The sequence below is a fragment of the Pygocentrus nattereri genome, chromosome 24 (assembly GCF_015220715.1).
Source record: "Pygocentrus nattereri isolate fPygNat1 chromosome 24, fPygNat1.pri, whole genome shotgun sequence".
Lineage (NCBI taxonomy): Eukaryota > Metazoa > Chordata > Actinopteri > Characiformes > Serrasalmidae > Pygocentrus > Pygocentrus nattereri.
Window position 1 is genome coordinate 1,919,630 of NC_051234.1, and position 22,734 is coordinate 1,942,363.

At 43.0% G+C, this 22,734-nt stretch overlaps 1 protein-coding gene across 2 annotated transcripts in view; it reads left to right on the forward strand.

Moving 5' to 3' along the window:
• Positions 1-22,734, forward strand: part of LOC108439293 (raftlin) — a 150,789-nt gene that overhangs the window by 2,281 nt on the left and 125,774 nt on the right. For both annotated transcript variants that reach the window (XM_017717606.2, XM_017717607.2), the window contains exon 2: positions 21,094-21,269. In XM_017717606.2, coding sequence (XP_017573095.1) covers positions 21,125-21,269 — 145 coding nt within the window. In that variant the 5' untranslated portion in view covers positions 21,094-21,124. The remainder of the gene's footprint in view (positions 1-21,093; positions 21,270-22,734) is intronic.

Genomic DNA, 22,734 nt, shown 5'->3' on the forward strand with positions numbered 1-22,734 from the left:
AGAGTTGTGATATCAAGTAACATGGAATCTGTCTGAGTTTACAACCTGCATTCATGAGCCATCTGAGCCCAGCTTACCATCACATACAGATCCAGCAAATAGAGGTTCTGTTGACTGATGCTCAGGACTGTCCAGTAGGAACAGGCGTGATGGACATGCGGCAACTTCTGGCTTGTCTAGCTACCGTAGAGCCTCCCACCCCCCCAGATACACTCACAAACCGACACAGCACACAGCCCAGCAGATTTGTTGCGAGTCACATGCGCAAAGCGTGATCTGGAAGGCATCTGTGAGAGAAGCCGGGCGTCTTGGCTACCTGACTCCGCTGCTTGACCTCTTGCTTGTCCTCTCGCTTCCTTCTCTTTCTAGAAGATCACACATGCCTTTCATGTCAAGTTTGCCCTCCTAACAAGAAGACAATTGCAGGCCCAGAGTGCAACAGAGAGAGAGAGAGAGAGAGAGCGGGAGAGCGAGAGAGAGCTATACATGTTCTTGAAGGGGAATTCCACAGATTTTTCAAAATTTCCGCATAATTCAGTCATTGTAAAGAAAATCATTCAGAGCGGTTTGATGTGAAATGTTTCATTGCAGACAAACTTGCCAACTCAGATTTTGGTGATGGGAACCCGGGGTCACCATGACTACAACACAAACATCCAAACATCACCATGACTACAACACAAACATAGCCATTTTATTTCCCATCCAAAGCAAACAGTGAACTTTTTTATATGTAGTTTTATATGTAATGACATGTAAAGTTTTATATGTAATGTTGTTGATGGGAAAATAGTAACAAATCTAAAAAAAGTGTTTTTTATTTGGACATATTTTGCCTTACAAAGCCCTGCATGGACCGCTCCACCATGAATGGATTTGATTTAATCCCAAAATCTTGTCTCAGATCTCTTATGAAGCAGCGAGTTCATGAGATCATAGCTATTTAATGTAGGAACTTTCTGTGAGGAGCTTTTAGAGGTGGACGTCTGGTTCCCATCACCACCACTGTGAACAGCTCTGACTGTAAGTATTTCTAGAACAGGGCATTCCGCACCAAACCGCTCTCAACGACTTTATTTATATCATAACCATTTAATTATGCAGAAATGTAGAGAAATGGTTGGAATTCCCCTTTAAAAATAAAGATTTTGTGCTTGTCTAGTATAAACAGTTTTTATGGAACGTTTACAGTGACACCTTTAAAAATATCTAATCTAAAAAAATGTTTTTATTAAAGAACTGCCCATTGAACACCATTAAGGGTTCTAGAGGGGATTCTTCAAGGGTTCTTTAGCAAAAGCAATGGTTAGATATAGAACTATTAGAACTGAGAGAACCAGTTTACTTCTTGAGGTGTTCTCTGCATGGTCATATGGTTCCTCTCCATAATGGAGAACTTGTTGTTATAGACCTTTAATATACCTCTTATATACCTAATGGACATTAAAGGGCCCATAGCCTCCTTTTTTTGGTATATTCTATATTTTTTATTTGTAAACTTTTCTGTGAATTTATAAGCCAAAAGCAGTCGCTGGCAAAAGTTTGGGCGCCCCTAGTCAAAGGTTGGGTTTTGTTGATGTTCTAGGTGAAAATAAGTTACCACATCCTCTACGCTCTCAGAAAAAAAACATACAAAAATATCACTGGGGTGGTTTCCTCAAGGCTCCATCTCAGCACCTTCAGTCAGGGAACATAACTGAACCATCATCCACTGAGATGATCTGTTCTAAGCTGGACTGACTCCACACACCCCGCCTCGCCTCGCCTCCAGGCTTTTACTCTACTGCTCTGTTTTAAAACATTCGGTTATGAAAAGGAACAAAAACTGACTTTTCACCTGGAGAACCTGATTTAAGCTCCACAATCAGACCTTAGAACCACTGTAGAACCTTTGAGGGAACATTTACACTGTTTGTACCTTAATAAACAAAAAATGTATCTGCACAGAACCTTCATTTCTAACAGTGTACAGTGAACAACAATTGCACATTTTAATGCACAGTTACTGTTTATTTTCTGAAATTATACATATAACATAATACATAATAAATATTAAACAATAAAATAAAACATGCCTGAAAAAGTTATGGCGCCTTTTATATTTTATGTTTTCATTGTTTATTTCTTCCATATGTTAAACTGCCATTTTTAAGCATTCTCTTTGAAGAGGATATTAACTCATTTTCACTTAGAAAATCAACAAAACATGTCCTTTGAATATGCATGTTTAAACTTTTGCATACAACTGCATGTAAATTATCTCTAAACTGATTGGCTGCCCTGGATTGTGTCTTGTATGAAAAGCAGTCTAAGCTGAAACACCTCTTGTAACTTCAGCTTGAATGGGTGGGGCTAAATGTGGTGTTGGCTGAATGGGCGAACATATACAACTGAGTTGGCTTTTGTGACATCCCAAGTCCTGAAAAACAGCCCCACACCATGATCCCCCCTCCACCAAACTTTACACTCAGCACAATGCAGTCAGACAAGTACCGTCTCCTGGCAACCGCCAAACCCAGACTCGTCCATCGGATTTCCAGATGGAGAAGCGTGATTGGTCACTCCAGAGAACTCGTCTCCACTGCTCTAGAGTCCAGTGGCGGCGCTTTACTCCACTGCATTCCACGCTTTGCATTGCGCTTGGTGATGTAAGGCTTGGATGCAGCTGCTCGGCCATGGAAACCCATTCCATGAAGCTCTCTACGCTGTTCTTGAGCTGATCTGAAGGCCACATGAAGTTTGGAGGTCTGTAGTGATTGACTCTGCAGAAAGTCGGTGACCTCTGCTCACTCTGCCCCTCAGCATCCGCTGACCGCTCTGTCATTTTACGTGGCCGACCACTTCGTGGCTGAGTTGCTGTCGTTCCGAGTCGCTTCCACTTTGTTATAATCCCACTGACAGTGGACTGTGGAATATTTAGTAGTGAGGAAATTTCACGACTGGACTTGCTGCACAGGTGGCGTCCGATCACGGCACCACGCTGGAATTCACTGAGCTCCTGAGAGCGACCCATTCTTTCACTAATGTCTGTAGAAGCAGTCTGCAGGCCTAGGGGCTCGGCTTTATACACCTGTGGCCATGGAAGTGACTGGAACACCTGAATTCAGTGATCTGGATGGGTGACTGAATACTTTTGGCAGTATAGTGTATATAGGAATATTTTCCACAATATGAGCCTTTTAAAATGATTCATACAGCTTTAAGAAATAGCACTGCGATTGTTTCAAACCTTCTTTGAATCCTATTTGCTAGGAGTGAGAGGTTCTTTGGGGAACCAGAAGTGTTTCTTCACTCTATTTTTGGCGGCTTTGTTTTTATTGTGTTTAAGAAAGAGGAAGGAAACAGAGAAATGTGGGGCAATGGAAGAAAATAGAGGGGGGTAAACTGTCATTAATCAGTTCCAGCGGCTGCCTATGAGGCAGACAGTGTTTGGCCATGCTGGGCCATGTGCCTCAGGAGGAATCACACAGAGGATCCGTTGTCATTGTGGAATCTGGAACATCGAGAGCTACTGGGCACCACCGGCTCCTCAGAGTCCACCTAAACGCATCAAGATGAAGCAATAATTTGATTAAGACTCTGCTTTTTGCCCCAAAAGTAATCAGTCAGCCAGGACATGTTTGGTGCCCGAAGTTTGCTTCCTTGGTTTTGTACTGGAGCTGTGAGGCTAATGTAGCTAACAAGTGACAGAAGCTTGTAGCCACTAGTTTAGCACTGTGTGAGCTGCAGCCTCGATCATCACAAATTAGCCTCGAACTGCATCAAAGTTCTTATATAATATTAAACGGACTTTGTGTTGGTTCTTAAAGAAATCATGTAAGTAAGTTCATTTGTGATTATGTAACATGCATGATCTGCTTTGGCCACACTTTACTGATATTTAGCTCCCCTGAACTTCTACCAACTGGCCAATTTATTAGAAACACCTACTTGGACCACTACTCAATGGCCACTTTATTGGAAATACCTTCTCTGTACTTCCATTTACTGGCTACTTCATTAAAAACACCTACCTTATACTTCCACTCACTGGCCACTTTACTAGAAACACCTACCTTGTATTTCCACTCACTGGCCACTTTATTAGAAACACCTCCTCTGTGCTTCCACTCACTGGCCACTTTACTAGAAACACCTACCTTGTATTTCCACTCACTGGCCACTTTATTAGAAACACCTCCTCTGTGCTTCCACTCGTTGGCCACTTTATTAGAAACACCTCCTCTGTGCTTCCACTCGCTGGCCACTTTATTAGAAACACCTCCTCTGTGCTTCCACTCGCTGTCTCCTTTTCTCAGCGAGGTTCTTCTTGATAGCTACACATTCTTTCAGACCCATAGCGCTGCATTGTCTTCTCACAGTGGAAGCATCCTGGCTGTGGAATGTTTCAGACCTGAAGAAGCTTGATTTTCTCCTTTTTCCCAAAAATAAACGTGCTGTTTTCCTGATGGGGGCAGTTTTGGTGGTCCTCCAGGTATTCCAGGTGGTTGTTAAGAGTCTCATTTTCTCAGTATTGTCTAATGCAGCTGTGGAAACTTCTGCTAGTGGATTATTTTATATCTAATCCCAGGAATATCTCCTGAAAGTGAGTAATATGTACTGAATGAATGTTTGGACTAGAAATCAAACACATGTAGGGAGGTCTGAGTTTTGTGCAGTACTGTGAGTGTACAGTTATAGATGGTAGCCCAGTCTCTGCACAGTTTATCCACCCCTCCCTCTACACCGTTCAGCCAAGAGCAGCTTTCTGGGCATAAACTGACCATTTATGAAGGGCTAGAGGCTGGCCTACAGGTGGGCTACGGTTTCTAACTTTATACCAGCAAGGTGGGAGGGGTTTCTAATATAGTGGCCAGATCTGGTTTGATGGATCGCTTTGTGTTTAAATGTTTGGCTGTTTATTATAAAGGCTAAGCCCAAATTTTCCCTGGTTCAGTAATCTGATATGAACACAGTGACACTCCCTGAGGCACTAAAACCAATTAACTGTCTCTTCCATCTGTCTGTTGGTAACTAACAGCAATGTGTTGGACTCGTGTTAATGAGTTATAAGCCCAGGGAGTCTTCAGTCACATGATCTACAGGGCTCAATCTGTAAGTGTTGCACATTTTTGTCATGTTGTAGTCGGTACCTGTGCGTTCCAGCCACCAGCTGTTCTTGTGTTTGAGTGTGATTAATGGAAGTGAAAGCTCCAATATTTTGGTAACCTGATTAGGACAGAGGATCCATCTCTGGTGCCCAATTAAATCTAATTTGGCTAATTGGAAGACCTCGGTGCATTGGAAACTTAATTACTCCATACCGTGCAGACGTGACTTTGAAATGACTGACATGCTACACCTTTTTTTTCCTTCTTCTTCATCTTTTTCCTCATATGTTTTTTCCTCTCCCCGTCCTCGTCTTTTCTGAAGTCTCCGCGAGAGCTCTCTCGCAACCTGTAATTAGGGCAGTGGTTCTCCTGCAGTGTTCCTTGAACGGCGCTCCCACTCCAGGAGAAAATGAAGTAGACTCTCTCTTCTGACGAGGCAGCCTACAAATCAGATGTCATTTCACGTTCTCGATGCCGCCTCACCGGCTGAGTCGGCGGATGGCGGTGGCGGTGGTGGAGCAGAAGCGGCGGTTTTAGCCGCGCGCCTTGATGGAAGATGAATGGTAATTTCTGCTCCTCTGCACTGCGTCCCTGGCACTTTCAATGGATTATGCTCTCGCCAAGATTGGGTTCTTCAATTCCTGATGCTTGTCCTAAGCACATGAAAGCTATACAGCAAAAAATCAAATTGACGTGATTTTTTCCTTTTAAGAAATGGAGGTGATCAGCTGGGACATGTGTAGCATCTGAAGTTTGCTTCCTTAGGTTTGCACTGGAGTTAGGAAGCACTGTACCGAACAAACCGCCAGTTTGGGAATGTTCGGATTACAAATAACAGGGTTGGTACCTGGTTAACCTAGTTAACTGTTTTAGCTCTGCACAGATTGGCTCACAACAAATGTTGCATGCACAAAGCATGAATTCCTAACCAGTTATATACAAAAGCTGTTCCCCAACAACGAGCCAACAGCAGGCCAGTGGCAGGAAAAGAAAGCTGGAGCGCTCTAAGCAGGTGAAAAGTTGAGTCCCAAGTCTGTGTTTGTGAGAGATGAAAGAGAAACGATGACCTTGTCCAGAATTACTCCAATGCCAGCTCATGTAGCTCCCAGTCCATGTTCCCAGGCTTGCGCTTGTGAGTCCTCAAATCCGCAAAGAATGCAACAAATAAGACAGAAAAGAGGAAAAGTCTGTTGACAAATGAAAACAAATGCAGCAAAACATCAGCAAAACAACACACTTGTCTCCAAGCCCCAACATAGAAATCATACAATTCATAAAAACCAAAAGTTTGAGAGCAGCCACAGCAAATTTGTAGCTGTGGTCTAACTCACGGTAACGGTGTCCTTCGTTCATGTTAATGCATGGTGTAATTGACAGTTTGGCACTGAAGTTTGCCACGGCTTTAGGCTGAGGACGGGCCCTGAGCCAGAAAAATGAAATCCCATAGAATACAGGCACCTAGGCAAGCATGGGAATGGTTACAATGCTGATGCCGTTCTTATAAGCATTGTAAAAGCTGCATGCCTAAATCATCACACTGGTGCCTCAAATTGGAAGTTGTTATAGTGTTGACATAGTGTTATCTGTCAGTTATCTGTTAGGGCTGGAGGTCAGGGAACTCGCCCTGTGACCAGAAGGTCACCGGTTCGATCCCCAGAGCTGACAGTACATGACTGAGGTGCCCTTGAGCAAGACACCTAACCCCCAACTGCTCCCCGAGCGTTACGGATAGGGCTGCCCACCACTTCAGGCAAGTGTGCCCACTGCCCCCTAGTGTGTGTGTGTGTGTTCACTAGTGTGTATGTGGTGTTTCACTTCATGGATGGGTTAAATGCGGAGGTCAAATTTCCCCGTTGTGGAACTAATAAGGGTCTCTTAATCTGTAAAAGTGGAGAAAAGCATCAGACAAGAGCACTTAAGTCTCATTTTACTGCACTGGAACCTAAAAAGCCCTTGACTTTTGCACAGTGGGTTAAGGAGGTGCTGACTTACAACAGTTAGACGTTTCATTAGGCCCCTAGTGGCTATTCAGGCTGAATATAAATAGATTGTATATTTGTTTTGCTAATTCATCAAATAAAATATCTTTCCGCGTAGCTCTGTTATCAGATTGATTAGGGCACAAATTTTGAGACCCTATTGAGCTGCTAGCCAGCAGTGAGGGGTGGAATAGGAGGGCTGAGGACCCCTTGCTGTGAAAACAGTTCACATGTGTGCTGAGATGCAGCTGCAGCTTTTTTGATATTAACAAAGATAGTACAACTATAGCGTTTGAGAGAGCTCTCATATTCTCTCATATCTCACTAAGGATGTTTTTGTTTTTCTGTATATACGCTTTGGACAGGGCTGGACGGTGGGTGGGTGGGGGTTGTAGGGTCTGTAACCATAAAAACACAAAGTTGAAAACAAATAATAGACAAAAGAAGTCTGACACCACTCTTTACAGTGAAAACAGCCGATAAAAGTCATTTAAGGTGCATTTCTGAGGTTAGATATAAGATCTTCCACAGAAGGAAAGCAAATGAAAACAGAGGTGTCCAAAAACTGTAGTTTATTAAAGTATAAAGAGAGAATGAGGCTCCTAACAACCACCTGGAAGACCAGATAAACAGCACTTCAAGCTCGTATCCTCGAGAAAATCAAGCTGCTTCAGATCTGAAATAATCCTGTGAGAAGACAGCTCAGTGATATGGGTCTGAAAGGATGTGCAGCTTCTCTGCAGTTCAGTCCAAAATATCCATGCAGATTTCAGGTGGACACACTAAATGCTGAGAAAAATGTCATCCCAGTCAGCCGCTGAGGCCCGTGTGGAGGTTTATGCAAGTCAGTCTGAGCTTTCTTAAGTCGACAGTCCGAGTGCATGGAAAGTGAACCGTGGCTTTAACAGAAAGTCTACACAGTGGTGTCAGGACACCGGGGGCTTGCGGAGTTTATCAGGCCGGCGCCGGTAAAGCTGGGAGAAAGAGCCCTTTGATATTTCCCGAAGACAAATCGACTCACTTTGTAATGGGTGGTCGGGAAAATTGTGGCGCCATTGATCCAGCAGCATTCAAGAAGGACATGTCAATAGTCTATTTGGGAGGATAAGAACTTGGCCTCCATTTGCTGTAATGAAGAAATGGCCGGGAGCGAACTGAGATCATACCACGAGTATTCCCCTGGAATGCGCACATGCTGTTTTTGAAAGAAAGCGAGGAAAAATGTGCATTTGTGCCTCCCATTATTTCTTTTTAATCAGCTTCATTGGCTTATTTACTGGCTTTTATAGACCGCTGGCTGCGTTCAACCTGCTATCTGCCCCACAGCCCGCCACCGGGTGGGAAAAGGTGTGAGCGGAATTGCGGAGCGGAAATATATTTGTCCAGGCGAACGATGCGCAAAAAATCTAAATTGGACAGGGAAGGGAGAGGCAGATGGAAGAGAGAGAGAGAGAGAGAGAGAGGGAGGGGAGAGGAAAGGATAAAGGCGGAGAGAAGGGAGAGAGAGGGAGAGATATTGCTTGTCCTTTATTCTCCCGTGTATGAAATCGTTGTCAAGGGGCCGGTTCCCATGGCAATTCCATCGGCCGTGTCTGGGTTTCCAGCATGGCCATGGCCAGGTCTTGCGATGCTGAAAGGATGGGAGTGCTGGGTTCATGCTGAACAAAAGGCAAAGTGTCTCCCGCTCATCCTGGCGCAGGGTGAAAGAGAGAGAGAGCTTTTTAACCCTACTAGGTCTTTCACTGGCACACAGGCCTTGAATGACTCTTCTAACGTTGTGTTAGTAGCTCCGTGAAACAAGTGGAGAAACTGCATTAAGGTGGCAGACTGGAAACTGTCAATCAATGTCACGGTTTGCATTTTATTATTGATTAGAATTTGATGAAAAACCTTTTGTACTTTTGATATTTTTGTTGTCTTTCTTTGATGTGAAAACAGCCAAAAAGATCTAGAAGGGTGGACTCAAACCAGCCAACACAGAAAGTAAATCAAATATAAAGGGAATTGTACAAAATGTACAATTTTACCATTTTTCACACTTTCTGAGTGGCTTGATGTGAAATTCTCTGTCGTGGAGAGGACGACTTACAGCAGTGGTGATAGGAACCAGATGTCTGAAGAGGTTAAGGCCTCTAAACCTCTCTTATAGGAATTTGGAACGGTCATGAATACACTGCCTGATGACTGAGATACTGTTTTAGGATAGTTTTGAGATAAGCTTTTGGCCTAAAACATGTCTTTCTAGACTGTCTATTCTTCCAAACCAGCTCAAACTGCAGTCTTACAGTGAAAAGCTATTTAAAGCAATGGTGACACTTTATATGGACGGTCCATTTTTGACAGTAAACTGACTATATATTAACTATCAATCAAATCTCATGGAGCTATTCTATGTTCATCAGCTCATGCTGCCAGTGTTATCAGATTATATCATACAGACAGTAACATCTTTTCTACAGCAAGAGCTGCTACATAGCAACATTCTCTCTATTGATTATCAACTAAGTGTAACAAGACATCCATGTATCTCAAACATCCTAATAATGTTTAGTGGCAAAAGATCAATATGGGCAACTGCGTGTCGGTTGACTCTCAGTTGTATGTATCTCCGCTATATCTCATGCTTGTTGACACTCAATAGATCATCTTTTACATGTCTTTTAATTGTCATTTGGGCCAATATAATATCCAAATAAATTAAAACCAAAACAACGCTTAAGTATTAGACATTAGACCTTAGACATCTGCAATGGTTCTGTTATAATCTATTTAAACCCAAGGCCATACTTGGGACAATAATATATACATCATCATTAATAGGGTACTTTCTATTGCAAGGTGTCCCAAACCCTAACCTGTAAACTTTACACTTGTGAAAATATGACGGGTTAAAAGTCTTTTGATTTCTTTTGAAGTGGAGCTTTATGTAGGTTTATCCTGAGTTTAATTTTTAAATGAATAAATAACTTTTTAAAAATGCTGACCAACGTTTTCATGTCATTCCCAAAACAGTTTCAGTCCATAGGCGGGGCCTTATTTTAGCCACGCCCCTGCATTTTAGAGCAGGATGTAAGACTGCATCCCTGTCCCTCATGACCACATGGTGAGCAGTTAGATCCCATTGTTCTGAAGTAACTGTCTGCGAATCAGAGCGAAACATTACCGTCACTACCGAAACACATTTTCTGGAATTAAGTAAACTTTTTGTGTTTTTCGAGACAAATATTCTGAATTTATGTGTGTCCAGCTGTTCACCGCTAGTCATATACTGACCACCGAAACAGTCACTGCTGAAACTTTGTGTTGTGACTGTTCAATCATTTGGTTTAATAGAGTAATTGAAGTAAAGGGTCACTCAAATCACAGTAATTTAAGTCTAAAGTCCAGGTCAGTTAATAGTCTGAAATGTGTTTTGAATGCTGACTTTGAACCGAGAGATTTCATTAGAATGATCCATACATGGAGCCAGTCTGTAATCTGTCTGTAACATCAGTCTGTAAGTTTCTCTACAGTGAAGCCTCTCTGAATGACTTTATTTACACCTCAACCACTGAATTGGGGGAAAAAAACAGGATTTCCGCTTTTAAAGAGAACTCTCCTTCTTCGTCGTGGTCATTTGGCACGTCCCAAGCAGCATAACACATGGCCCAAGCATGACCGTGAAAAGATGCCTTTTTTATCACGAATGGTTCTAAAAACTGCCTTGACTCAGTTCCCCCTTTCTCTCCAACTTCCTCTGTCTTGCTCTCGATTCTTTCAGCGTCCTCCAGCTGTGTGGAGCATTTCGACTACGTCTATGACTCACTATTACTCTGGTCAATTCCCATCACATGCCCTCTTTCACTGCCCCCAACACCCACAGGCTTTGATATCTGCAGAACCCATCAAACACTGAGACGGGACCAGAAAGAAAATCCTCGTTGTTGTTGCAGTTAACAAGCTAAACTCGCTAAGAGCTGGAATAATGGAGCTGTAGCAAAGTGACTGAATGGAAATTTTGGCATGTTTTAGTGTTGTTGGTTTTATTGTAGTTTTTAGGGGTCCTAAAATTCCCATTGGTGGCCCTATCCTATCCAGTGTTATTCGGGGACGCTTTTTATTCACAAGGTCCTTTTTATCAAGGCAACTTGACTTTATTCAAAGCTTAGTAACCTCACTAATGAGCTTAACGTTGTTCTTACCATTACTTATCATTAGGCACGATACTAAAGTAAACTAGACTGAGGTTGGCTTACCTGATAGCTGCTTGTTGAGCTGTGACTTTAGTCTTCTGTATAGTCAAATCCAAAACCTTTTCAGCTTCAGGAATGAAAGAAATTTCAGATAATCAGGACAGCGTGAGTTTGAACGATAAGTTCCTCAGTAACACCTTTCTGCCATGTCTTATCTGAATAATCCTGGCTGAGTTACTGCCACCACCGTTCTCACTGCAGGTTTGTTATGAAGGGTTTTGTCTTAAGGGTTAATTGGTAATATCAAACATTATTTTTTAACAATCGTTTGGTTTAACAGTTTTAAGCAGTGCTGAACTCATAAAACCCTATGATAATATTGTATAATCGTTTTGGCATTTTGGTCAATTACGATTAAGGTCAAAGAATTTACATGAGACCATCATACACGCTATAAATTGTTATGTTCAGTAGGGCTACTGAGACATTTGACATGGATGTGCTAATAGAAATATTCATATATATATTCATATCTATATCTTTATGAATTTAGTGTCTGCAACATTTAGTAAATCTTTGCTTATAGAGATCTTGAAAACACCTTGTTCAATGTCTTTCAGCTGAGAATGCAAGTATTTTGATGGCAATTCATTCTGTTGTTTATAATTGAGTAATTGAGCATAAGACGTCCATGTTTTTATTCATTTCTGAATGCTAAAACTCTGAAACACAGCAAGACAGGCTTTAAATTTAATTACAAATTGAGTTTAAGTGACTCTTATTAGTCCCTCAATGGGGAAATTTGACCTCCGCAATCTAATCCATCCATGAAATGAAACACCACATACACACTAGTTAAGACACACACTAGGGGGCAGTGAGCACACTTGCACAGAGCAGTGGGCAGCCCTATCCACAGTGCCCGGGGAGCCGTGGGGGGTTAGGTGTCTTGCTCAAGGGCACCTCAGTCATGTACTGTTGGCTCTGGGGATCGAACCGGCGACCTTCCGGTCACAGGGCCAGTTCCCTAACCATGTTTACTCGTGATTGTTCTGGTGTGTGACTCTTTTGACCCTTTGTTATGATATGAGGGCTAAAATCAGAGAATTATATTTCATTTAACAGTATATAATATAACAGTAGCAAGTGAATTTTGGTAGTTTTTGGAGCTGGATTACTGGCTGATGCTTGGTCACAGCTGGATTAAATCACTCCGGATAGTGGGGAGTGTTGTTGTACTATGTATCTAAAGGCAGAGTGCTAAAATCAGGATTTGTAGTGGTTTTTCAGGCCAGATTACTCACGGATGCTGATGTTACAGCTCAATGTAGAGTATGCTGAGTGTTCTGGTATGTGTATCATGTCTGTAGCTGAAACCATTCTGAAGTTGGGAAGGCTAGAAGGCAGCTATGCACATTCCTGGCTAAACACAGGAGGATCTAAGGCATCAACTGTCCAATAAAGTCTTCAAAAGCACAACTAGAATGATGCCAGTGTGCTTAATGTAGTTTTTCTTAACACTAGGGTATGTCCTTCAAAAATGGGAGGAAGACAGGGAAAGTATTGGTCACATTTTCTAAATGCATTGTGACTTTCTTTTTTCAAGCGGTGCTTCAAATGACTGAGCCACCCCTAATTAACAGCTTGTTCCCACCCAGGTGAGGGGACTAATGCAGCCAGGCAGCTCAGGAAGGAAGGAAGGAGGAAGTCCAAACAACATAGCTCCTCCTCATTCCTCCTGGCTGTGGAGAGCGGCTTCCCTGCTGATGGGACAAAAACAGCAATCAGGAAACTGCGCCTTGCGTCGACTCGGCCTTGTTTGCCACTTATCAAGAGCAAGGGTCAATAAAAGAGAGGTTTCAGAAATCTTTATGTCCATTTAGGCTGCTGGTACCTCAACTTTTCTTAGGTTGTTACAAATTTTTGTTATTGACATAGTAAGGAACTTACTTTCCAGGCATGTGCTCAGATAGACCCCAGGGAGGCTTGAATCCTTGTCCTTTTGGCCTCAGACTGTACAAGCGCCCTCTTGGTCAGTGTGCAGTAACTGTGTTTAGGATGACCATTCTTCAAAATCTGTTTCAGTGAAGCTCAGCTCAGTACTGGTAAATAGAGCTCATGGATCAGAGCTTCTTGAGTGCCCCCCCCCGGCAGAGTACCAGCTGTCTGTGTAGATTTTAACTCAGTTACTATGACCTGTCACATGAGGTAAAGTCTAATTAAAAAGCATCACATTGTTTTATGTGGCTACTTTGAACCACAACCAAGTATAATGTCGGTAGGCGGGGGCGCTAAAAACTCGCTAAACCAACTCATAATTCTAAACGTTATAGCGTTTATGCTGAAGATTGGGGTTCAAGTCCCTGCTCCGAAAGTGACGCTGCCTCCAAAAATTGTTATGCAAGGGTGCATCACTCTTATTACCCATGTGAGAACAGTATTACTTATACATGATGCAGTAAAATATACATTTCCTCTATATAGACTATCCATGCCTGCCCTGCTTTGTAACCTGTTTATGTGGTACCTGCAACAGCTGACCATGTGAGTCTAATTTTGAGTAATTTCTAGTCATTTGTAATTAATTGTTTTTGTTTGCATCGCATAACTACCCCAACACTGACCATGACCACTTCATTTAGGATTTAGGACAGTGGCTATAACAGAATCACATTTCCTAAGTTCATTATTTCATCTGCAGATAGTAACAGAGCATTAGAGAAGCATACTAATTTGACAAAATTACCTAAAAACTGTTCAAAATTTACTCCAAAACTTCTGTTTTAAGTTTCCATTTCCGTTAGGTGCTCTGTTGAAAATATAATGTTATTGATTTTGAGCATATGAGTTGCTACCCTTGATCTTACGGAAATGGAAACTAAAACTGGGGAGTGGGGGCATCCCTGTCAAACAGCACAGGAGAGGCCCAGTCATGCAGCACAGATAGCACAGATAGATTTTTTTGGCTGAGGTTGCTAAAACCTCAAGTTCACCACACTTTTTTTGTTCTTTTACTTTTTAATAACAGTAACTGTCTAGTTAAGCAATGAAACAGTAATCATGAATATCGTGGCTGTAATTTGATCACTGTAGTTCATCACAGTCATGGTATTACTGACAATAACACACAAGCTTGAATGTTCTATTGCATTTCTATAACAGTTCTGCAAAGTAAAGAAAAAAGTGAATCAAAGAAGCCAAGAATATTATATTTCTCTAAAACAGCTCCTTATAACTAACTGCTGAAGTTGAATCAGGCGTATTGGACTAAGTCCAGGATCAGAACTGCACACCCTGCTTCAGAGCCTCCAGTGTGTACCACAACTGGGAACAAAGATTCTGGTCAGAACTCTTGATCCGTAGATTCTGGCTTGCCTGCTGAATTGAGCCCAGAGATCTCTGTAAGCTGAAAGCTTGACATTGAAACCCTGTCCTTTCCAGGCACCCTGTTATTGAGTTAGCTCTTCTGGCCCATTTTTTCCCCTGAAAGCACCACTCCAAGATCATGAAAAGATGGTAAAGCAAGCCCCACTTTGAACACTCCCTCTAACCGTTCCGATTCGATTAACACTGCAACACTTTTGGGAAATGGCACCATGAGCTGTAATGATTTTCGGGGGAAACTGGTATTAGCATATCCCATCGGTGAATCACTTCTCCACAGCCAAGACTCACATGGGGAAGAAGGTCGCTTTTTAAAACTTGCGGCACAATTTAACATGAAGCAAGCTGGAAAAGCTGCTGGCTAAGCGAAAAACTGGTAGTGGAACAAATAGTTGGTGCCACAAGCTTTTAAAACACCAGGGCTGGAGCAGCATCTCGCACTGCAAACGCATGAAGGTATAAGAACATCAAGGTCCCGGAAAAAGAAGTTCAAAGAGCATCTTTTACTTTCTTTCTTTCCTTCTTTGTTGTTCTCTTCAACAACCAATGGCACAGGCAGCCAACTCTTCTTCCGTCAATCTCCTTGGCCTGGGGGGAGATGCAGAGAGGCCGGCCCAGGAGGGGAAGAAGAAAAGCTGCCAAGAACATTGAGTAGCATGCAGCTGAACATCAGGGAGCCAGTAGTCGCTCTGAAATATCATAAACATCTCCCACTTCCTCCGTCGTCTCTAAAAATACCTTGCACGTCTCCCCCCGTCTTCACCTCCCTCCAGTCTCTACAGGCTATGCAAATAGCGGCCCCTCCATCCAGTCTTGTTTTGCTCTCTCTCTTTCTCTCTCACTGGCTTTGTTCTGGCTGCTCCCACTCCTTCAGATTACACGGTGAACGCGCCTCTGGCCCTCCAGAGACCAGCGTCTAAAGCTCCAAGCGTGCAGAGATTTTGGAGAGAGCCACTCTGGCCTACTCCTAATATCTGAGACTTGTGTTTTAGAGGCTCCCATACCGTCTTTCTTCCTCTGTCTTTGATGACTGAACAGTTTTGATGTTTTCATTGGCCGGGGATGTTTGAGTGCTAGAAGTCCTCAGTGGCAGTTTAGGAGAGATTACTGTTGAGGGAGAACCGGAGCAAAATCACATTTTTTTTACATTCTGTTCCCTAGTTCTCTCTCTCCCACTTTCCTTTCCTTCTCTAGCTTCTTTCCTCTTGAATCTTGGCTCCGAGGGATGTCACAGAGTAAAGAGAACAAAAAAAAGAAGTTCCAAAAAGGAAAATTACAAGTCAGCATGAAACTCCGTCTTTGATTGTTCACAAGGCATTACGCTACAGCAGTGGTTTCCAATTTCTGTCCTGAAATACCCCGGCTCCGAACAGTTTGGTGTTTTCCCAGCGCCAGACACCCACTTTGGCTCAGGAAGGGCTTGTGAAATCGATAATTCAGCCAAAGGGTATTGCTTTTCCCCTATTACCCCAGATAACGTTGATCAGCCAAACCATGTTTGGAGTCTGAAGTTTATTTCCTTAGTTTTGCACTTGAGCTACAAAGCTAACGCAAGTAGTACAAGATAATACTTCACATTTACTTCACCAACTTTAACAATACTTTTTAATGGGAAAGATATACAGTACATTTCCAAAAGTATTCGCTCATCTGGCTTCACACTCATATGAGCTTTCCCATTCTTAATCTACAGGGTTTAATATGATGTCGGCCCACCCTTTGCAGCTATAATAGCTTCAGCTCTTCTGGAAAGGCTTTCCACAAGGAGTGTGTTTATAGGAATTTTTGACTGTTCTTCCAGAAACGCATTTGAGAGGTCAGACACTGAGGCCTGGCTCACAGTCTCCCAAACGTGTTCTATCAGTTTGAGGTCAGGACTCAGGACCAGACAGAGAAGCATGATTGGGCACTCCAGAGAACTCTAGAGTCCAGTGGCGGCGCTTTACACCATTTGCACTGCGCTTGGTGATGTAAGGCTTGGATGCAGCTGCTCGGCCATGGAAACCCATTCCATGAAGCTCTCTACGCTGTTCTTGAGCTGATCTGAAGGCCACATGAAGTTTGGAGGTCTGTAGTGATTGACTCTGCAGAAAGTCGGTGACCTCTGTGCACTATGCCCCTCAGCATCCGCTGACCGCTCTGTAATTTTACGTGGCCGACCACTTCGTGGCTGAGCTGCTGTCGTTCCCAATCGCTTCCTCTTTGTTATAATCCCACTGACAGTGGACTGTGGAATATTTAGTAGTGAGGAAATTTCACGACTGGACTTGCTGCACAGGTGGCGTCCGATCACGGTACCACGCTGGAATTCACTGAGCTCCTGAGAGCGACCCATTCTTTCACTAATGTCTGTAGAAGCAGTCTGCAGGCCTAGGGGCTCGGCTTTATACACCTGTGGCCATGGAAGAGACTGGAACACCTGAATTCAGTGATCTGGATGGCTGAGTGAAAACCTTTAGAAATATAGTGTGCCTTAAGAAACTTTCTTCAAATCATTGTTACAATGGACGTATCAATTAGCAAGGTAGCTGCACAGATATCTTATCTCAGTGTGGCTTCTTTTCTCTTTCTATATGGGTAAAAACTTCTCTCTGCTGTCCATTTTGTGCTGAGTAAAGAGAGAATCCCTGTTTTCTTTACGTGTTCTTTAGATTTTTGACATGTGAGAGCAACATTAATATTAGCTTTTCAATAGCTAGGCTGGCAGTGACACCACAGGGACTACCAACGGTTGTATGCTGTATTTGTGTGATGCATGCTGAGTACTGTAGTGAAACCATGTTGATGAACGAAAACACGAAAGTGCGATAAAATCATGAATTCTGTCAAACCGATGTTACTGAAGGCTGCAGTGCAGCTCTACAGAATACTGTGACAATGTATTAAACTCTCATTTTAGGCCAGAGTGCCTCTTCAAGTAATCTTATATAGACTTACTTAGCTGGTTTCTGACGCTGTGTGACACTGCTTTGTATAAAAATGGACAACAGAGTGGCCGCCAAGCACGCCTACTTTGGGAGAAAGAGGAAAACTGCATGAAGTAGATTTTTACCCCAACTGCGACTTTAATTAGCAGATTAAATGGATCAGGTGTGTTAGAGCTTGGAAAAAGCTAAAATGTGCTGGGCAGGCGCACGCCAGGAGAAGCACTGCACCATGGGAAGATCTCTAACATCCCACATGTAATGACTCACGGCTCATTTGATTTGTTTGGGTGGTCGCCCGTCCCTCAGACATGATCGCTCCACTGGAAATGCAATTTTCCCAACAGGCCTAACGCCGCCACGGGTAACAAAACACATCTATTCATCTTTGCGTCATGCAAAAACATCAGTTCTTAAGGTGGCGTTCACGAGTCTGCCAAAAGGCTGCACACTGGGGTCCTAATTAAAGTCAGTCTTACCTTACCTCGACTCCTTTAATGAACAATGCGGCCCCTGATTTGTGCGTGATTGATTCTCACCTTTCCGTTCTCACCGCTCACCTCATTACCCGCCTCTTCTTTCTCGGCCTCGGACAGCGCCGCCTCCCAGATTAGCGGGCCACCCCTGAAGCCGTGTGGCATAATTAGAAAGCGGCATAATAAAGTGCGTCTTCCATCAGCCGCTCCCATGCCGTTTAATCAGCCGGCCACAATGGGGGATATCAAACCGGCCACCCGGCTGTCGTGCCGCTGTCACAACAGATTTGGGTGAGGAGGGGAGTGGGGCTCCCTCCGTGAAGGCTCAGGCCGCTCAGTGGCTGTCCACGTTCGTTCCTTCCCTGCTGCGGAAATGGACACCAAGGAGGAGCCGCAGCTCATTTACTTCATTTATTTATTTATTTAGTGGCAGTCAGACATGATTAAGTGGACTTTATTGGCTATTTCAGAAGTTTGACACTGGTGTTACCATCGCAGTGGAAATGTTTCCCTACAGGGGAAAGAAAGGAGCACTATATAGGGCACTATTATAGAGAATAAAAATGGTCCCCTTATCACAATTCCCTACAAGCACACTTCATGAAACAGTATAAAGGACCTCTGTAATCAGAGTAAGGCCTGTATTAGTGGCTCCGAGTCTAAGCAGACTGCTTTATGAGAAAAATAGGCATTTTCGAAGAACTGCCACTATTGTGTCCTGTGGTAAGCCTAACATGCTCCTGACTTGACATTTTGTCCTGTATATATTTTCTCCCGAACGTCACTGGACGCAAGGATGTTAATGAGTCAAACAATTGAGTCAAATGACTCATGATGAGTCACACAAAAGTAACCTTACCAACACCAGCGGCCTAAAAGTGTCAAAGCAACTTAACCTCCACGTTTGACAAAGCTTGCTTTTATTGTATGGGATATATTTTGATGAGGGTGCCAGTCTTATGATATCGACTCAATGCACAGCTGTGTTAGCTTACACGTAGCAATATTTGGGGCAGTCGTGGGCTGGAGGTTAAGGAACTGGCCCTGTGACCAGGAGGTTGCCGGTTTGATCCCCAGGGCCGACAGTCCATGACTGAGGTGTCCTTGAGCAAGACACCTAACCCCCAATTGCCCCCCGGGTGCCGTTGATAGGGCTGCCCACCGCTCCGGGCAAGTGTGCTCACTGCCCCCTAGTGTGTGTGTATCCACTAGTGTGTATGTGGTGTTTCACTTCAAGGATGGGTTAAATGTGGAATTTCCCCATTTGTGGGAATAAAAAAGTATGACTTAAGTTCAGCTACATGTCGCATATTTTGGCTTCTTAGCAATGTTTAATTCATTTAATTCATGGACACTGGGGGGAAGACGTCTGTACGGCCAAATATATTATCTTTCCACAAGGTATCATTTTTACCACAAGGTGTGATTGTGTGGATGAAAATGCCTTGTTGGTGTGAGAGGTCAGAGGAGAACGGGCAGACTGGTTCCAGATGATAGAAAGACAGCAGGAACTCAAATAACCAACCAACATCTCTGAGGAACGTTTCCAACACCTTGTTGAAAGTCTGCCATAAAGAATTAAGACAGTTCTGAAGGCAAAAGGGGGTCAAACCTTTTACTAGCAACCTAATAAACCTAATAAATAGTACCTAATAAAGAGGCCAGTGAGTGTAGAAACACACACGTTCGTGTAAGGCACACTTTCAGGCATTTGCTGTATTTGTGGGTGTTCCATGTCTATTGTGGTACATATTTTGTTTGCTGTTTGTTGCAGTGCATTGTGGGATTGTACTGGATATTCTTCTCTATGTTTTGGACACCACTACCAAACAGCAGATTCCCAACATATTAGCAAGCAAGCAAAGTTTATTTATACAGCACTTTTTACAACAGGTGTTGTCACAAAGCAGCTTTACAGAACAGTCAGTATTACAGAAAGAAAAGAAACATCCGGGTCCGAGTCCCCGTGAGCGCTGACAGTGGTGAAGAAACCTTGAGAGGAACCAAACCCATCCTCCTCTGGTCGACTCCGGGCAGCAAACATTGTTAGTATGAAGTATCATGGTATTATAGTACACATTAAAGCATAGTTCAGACATACCTTATAGTCATGGCCATAAATATTTGGATGTCAACAGTTGAGGGCTCAGCTGTTCTGTGGTCAGATGTGTTATTCCACATAATTTCACTGACCAGTAATCATATAAAAGGTCTGGAGATGATTCCAAGCGTGGCATTTCCAATCTGTTGCTGTTACCTCTCAATATGAGAGTTACCACCTCATCCGTGAAGCATGGTAGAGGTAGTGTTATGGCATGGAACTGGTTTCCTTGTAATCACTGATGAAATGACTGCTGACAAAAGCAGCAGGATTAATCATGAAGTGTATAGGACCATAATGTCTGCCAAAGGCTTCAAAGATGCAAATGGCCAGTGGCAATCCTAGACAAAGAAGTGGAACTTTTTGCAATGGTCAAGCCATTCATGTGACCTCAATCCACTTGAGCATGAAGTGCACTTTTCCGAAGGGAAAACTGAAGGTTAAACGCCCCCAAGAACAAGTAGGACCGCAAGTGTGCACTAAAACCCTGGCAGAGCATCACCAGGGAAGAAACCCAGAGTCTAGTGATGTCGATGGTTTCCAGACTAAAGGCAGTCATTGACCGCAAAGGAGTTGCAGCCCAGTATTAAAAATGACAATTTAATATGATTGTTAGTTGGTCCAATTACATTTGAGCCCATATTCATTATGTACTTTTAACGCCAATATGCTGCCTGTGCACATGCACTACTGTTCAAAAGTTTGGAATCTCCCTTTAAAAGTTTAGTAGAAGTGCAGAGGTGTGACATTTTCAGTGAGATCTATGAATTTGGAAAGGTACCTGTAGTAGATTGCTCACTTCCCCAAATAAGTACCTCTGAGAATAGAACAGCACATTTTCACTCATAATGAAACCAAACAAAATAGCTCAAACAGCTGAGTGCCACCTGCGATGTAGTCACGAGGTTACCTGCTGACTCTCGTTTCCACCAAGCTTACCACCTCTTTCTTTCCTTCTGTCTCTCAGTTGAGGATCAAAGCGCACTCGGACAGGAACGATGGGTTGCGGGCTGAGGAAGATCCATCAGACAGAAGACAGCAGTCCAGGGAAGATCTACTCCACCCTCAAGAGGCCGCAGGTGGAGACCAAGATCGGCGTGGCCTACACGTACTGCCATCTGGACTTCTTGGTTGGAAAAGAAGGTAAGTGTAGGAAGCTGAGTGAACGTTATACAACCTTAGTTCAAGTTTGTTGGATTGGCAAGAAACCTTTGCCAGATTCTTAAGGCCATGTTCACATTATAAAGCCACAATGCGACACAGTGTTTTACAATTAGATCTGAGCTACATTCATATGCGGCACATGACGCCAAAGAAAATTATATGGCAGTTTATTTTCATTTGAAAATGGGTGGCAACCAATCAGATTGCAGATGTCTGGCGTAGTAACTTTGTAGTAAAAGGTTATTTTTTAAGTTGAAAAAAAAATGTATATTAAGCTGCTTTGCTTAACTTTAACTTAATCCCCCGCGACCCAGAAGAATAAGCGGCTTAGAAAATGTGTGTGTGTGTGTGTGTGTGTGTGTGTGTGTGTGTGTGTGTGTGTGTGTGTGAGTGATTATTTAACATGCTTGACCTAAAAGCTGCTTTCGTTTTAGCAACACCCCCCAACCTCACCACATCCACCCAAGAGCATCTAGCATTTGTTGAGGTTGATGATTTGGCTCACTGTGAAACATAAAGCTACACTATGTATGTCTTGGGGATTTGGAGACCTCTCTGGTGAGAATGTGCAATTGCACGCAACATGCGAAAGAACATTTTACAACGTGGGTTGTGCTTCAGTGCTTCGGACCCCTTCCCCAAGGAGATGAATCTGATGACTAAACGAGACTTTAAAAAGAACTCAGTCAAAACTTATTGAAGGACACGTCCTCCGGGGATGTGAGCGAGTTTTCTACTGTTGTCAGCATTTTTTCTCCCGACTCAGTAACATTATTTCTTTCAGTTTCAACAAAAAAATCTTAGTTTTGCTTTAAACGTTGCATGGCTACTGCAGATTTCTGAAGATGAATCAATAAATTATAAAATAAAAAGCTAAATTAAAATACAAACTAAAACAAGTACGCCTATGTCTTAGTACACACATTATTTGAAATTAAATTTTATTTATCTATTTATCATTTTTAGTGGGTGTAGGTCAACAGTTTGGGGGTTATACAGCCATTGCATTTGTACATTTGCATATGCGTTTGAATAAGCCTGTTCAAAATGTGTCAATTATCATAACTGCCAAAATTTGACAGCAGCAGCAAACTGGTCAGCCTTCATGTTGGCATGACTGTAACTTCTTCTTCTCAATTTAAAACATTAAGGTCCTAAAACGACATTTTAATACATTGTTATTCAATTATTTTTAATTGATCATTCAATATTAGTACCTTGTATGGTATTAACTGTGCCCTGCGATGGACTGGCGACCCATCCAGGGTGTATCCTGCCTTCCGCCCGAAGGCTGCTGGGATAGGCTCCAGCATCCCTCCGCGACCCTGACGGAGAAGTGGCTTAGAAAATGGATGGACGGATGGATGGATGGATGGATGGATGGATGGATGGATGGATGGATGGATGGTATTAACTGTGCTCCATAGTGTACCGCAGCGGTGTT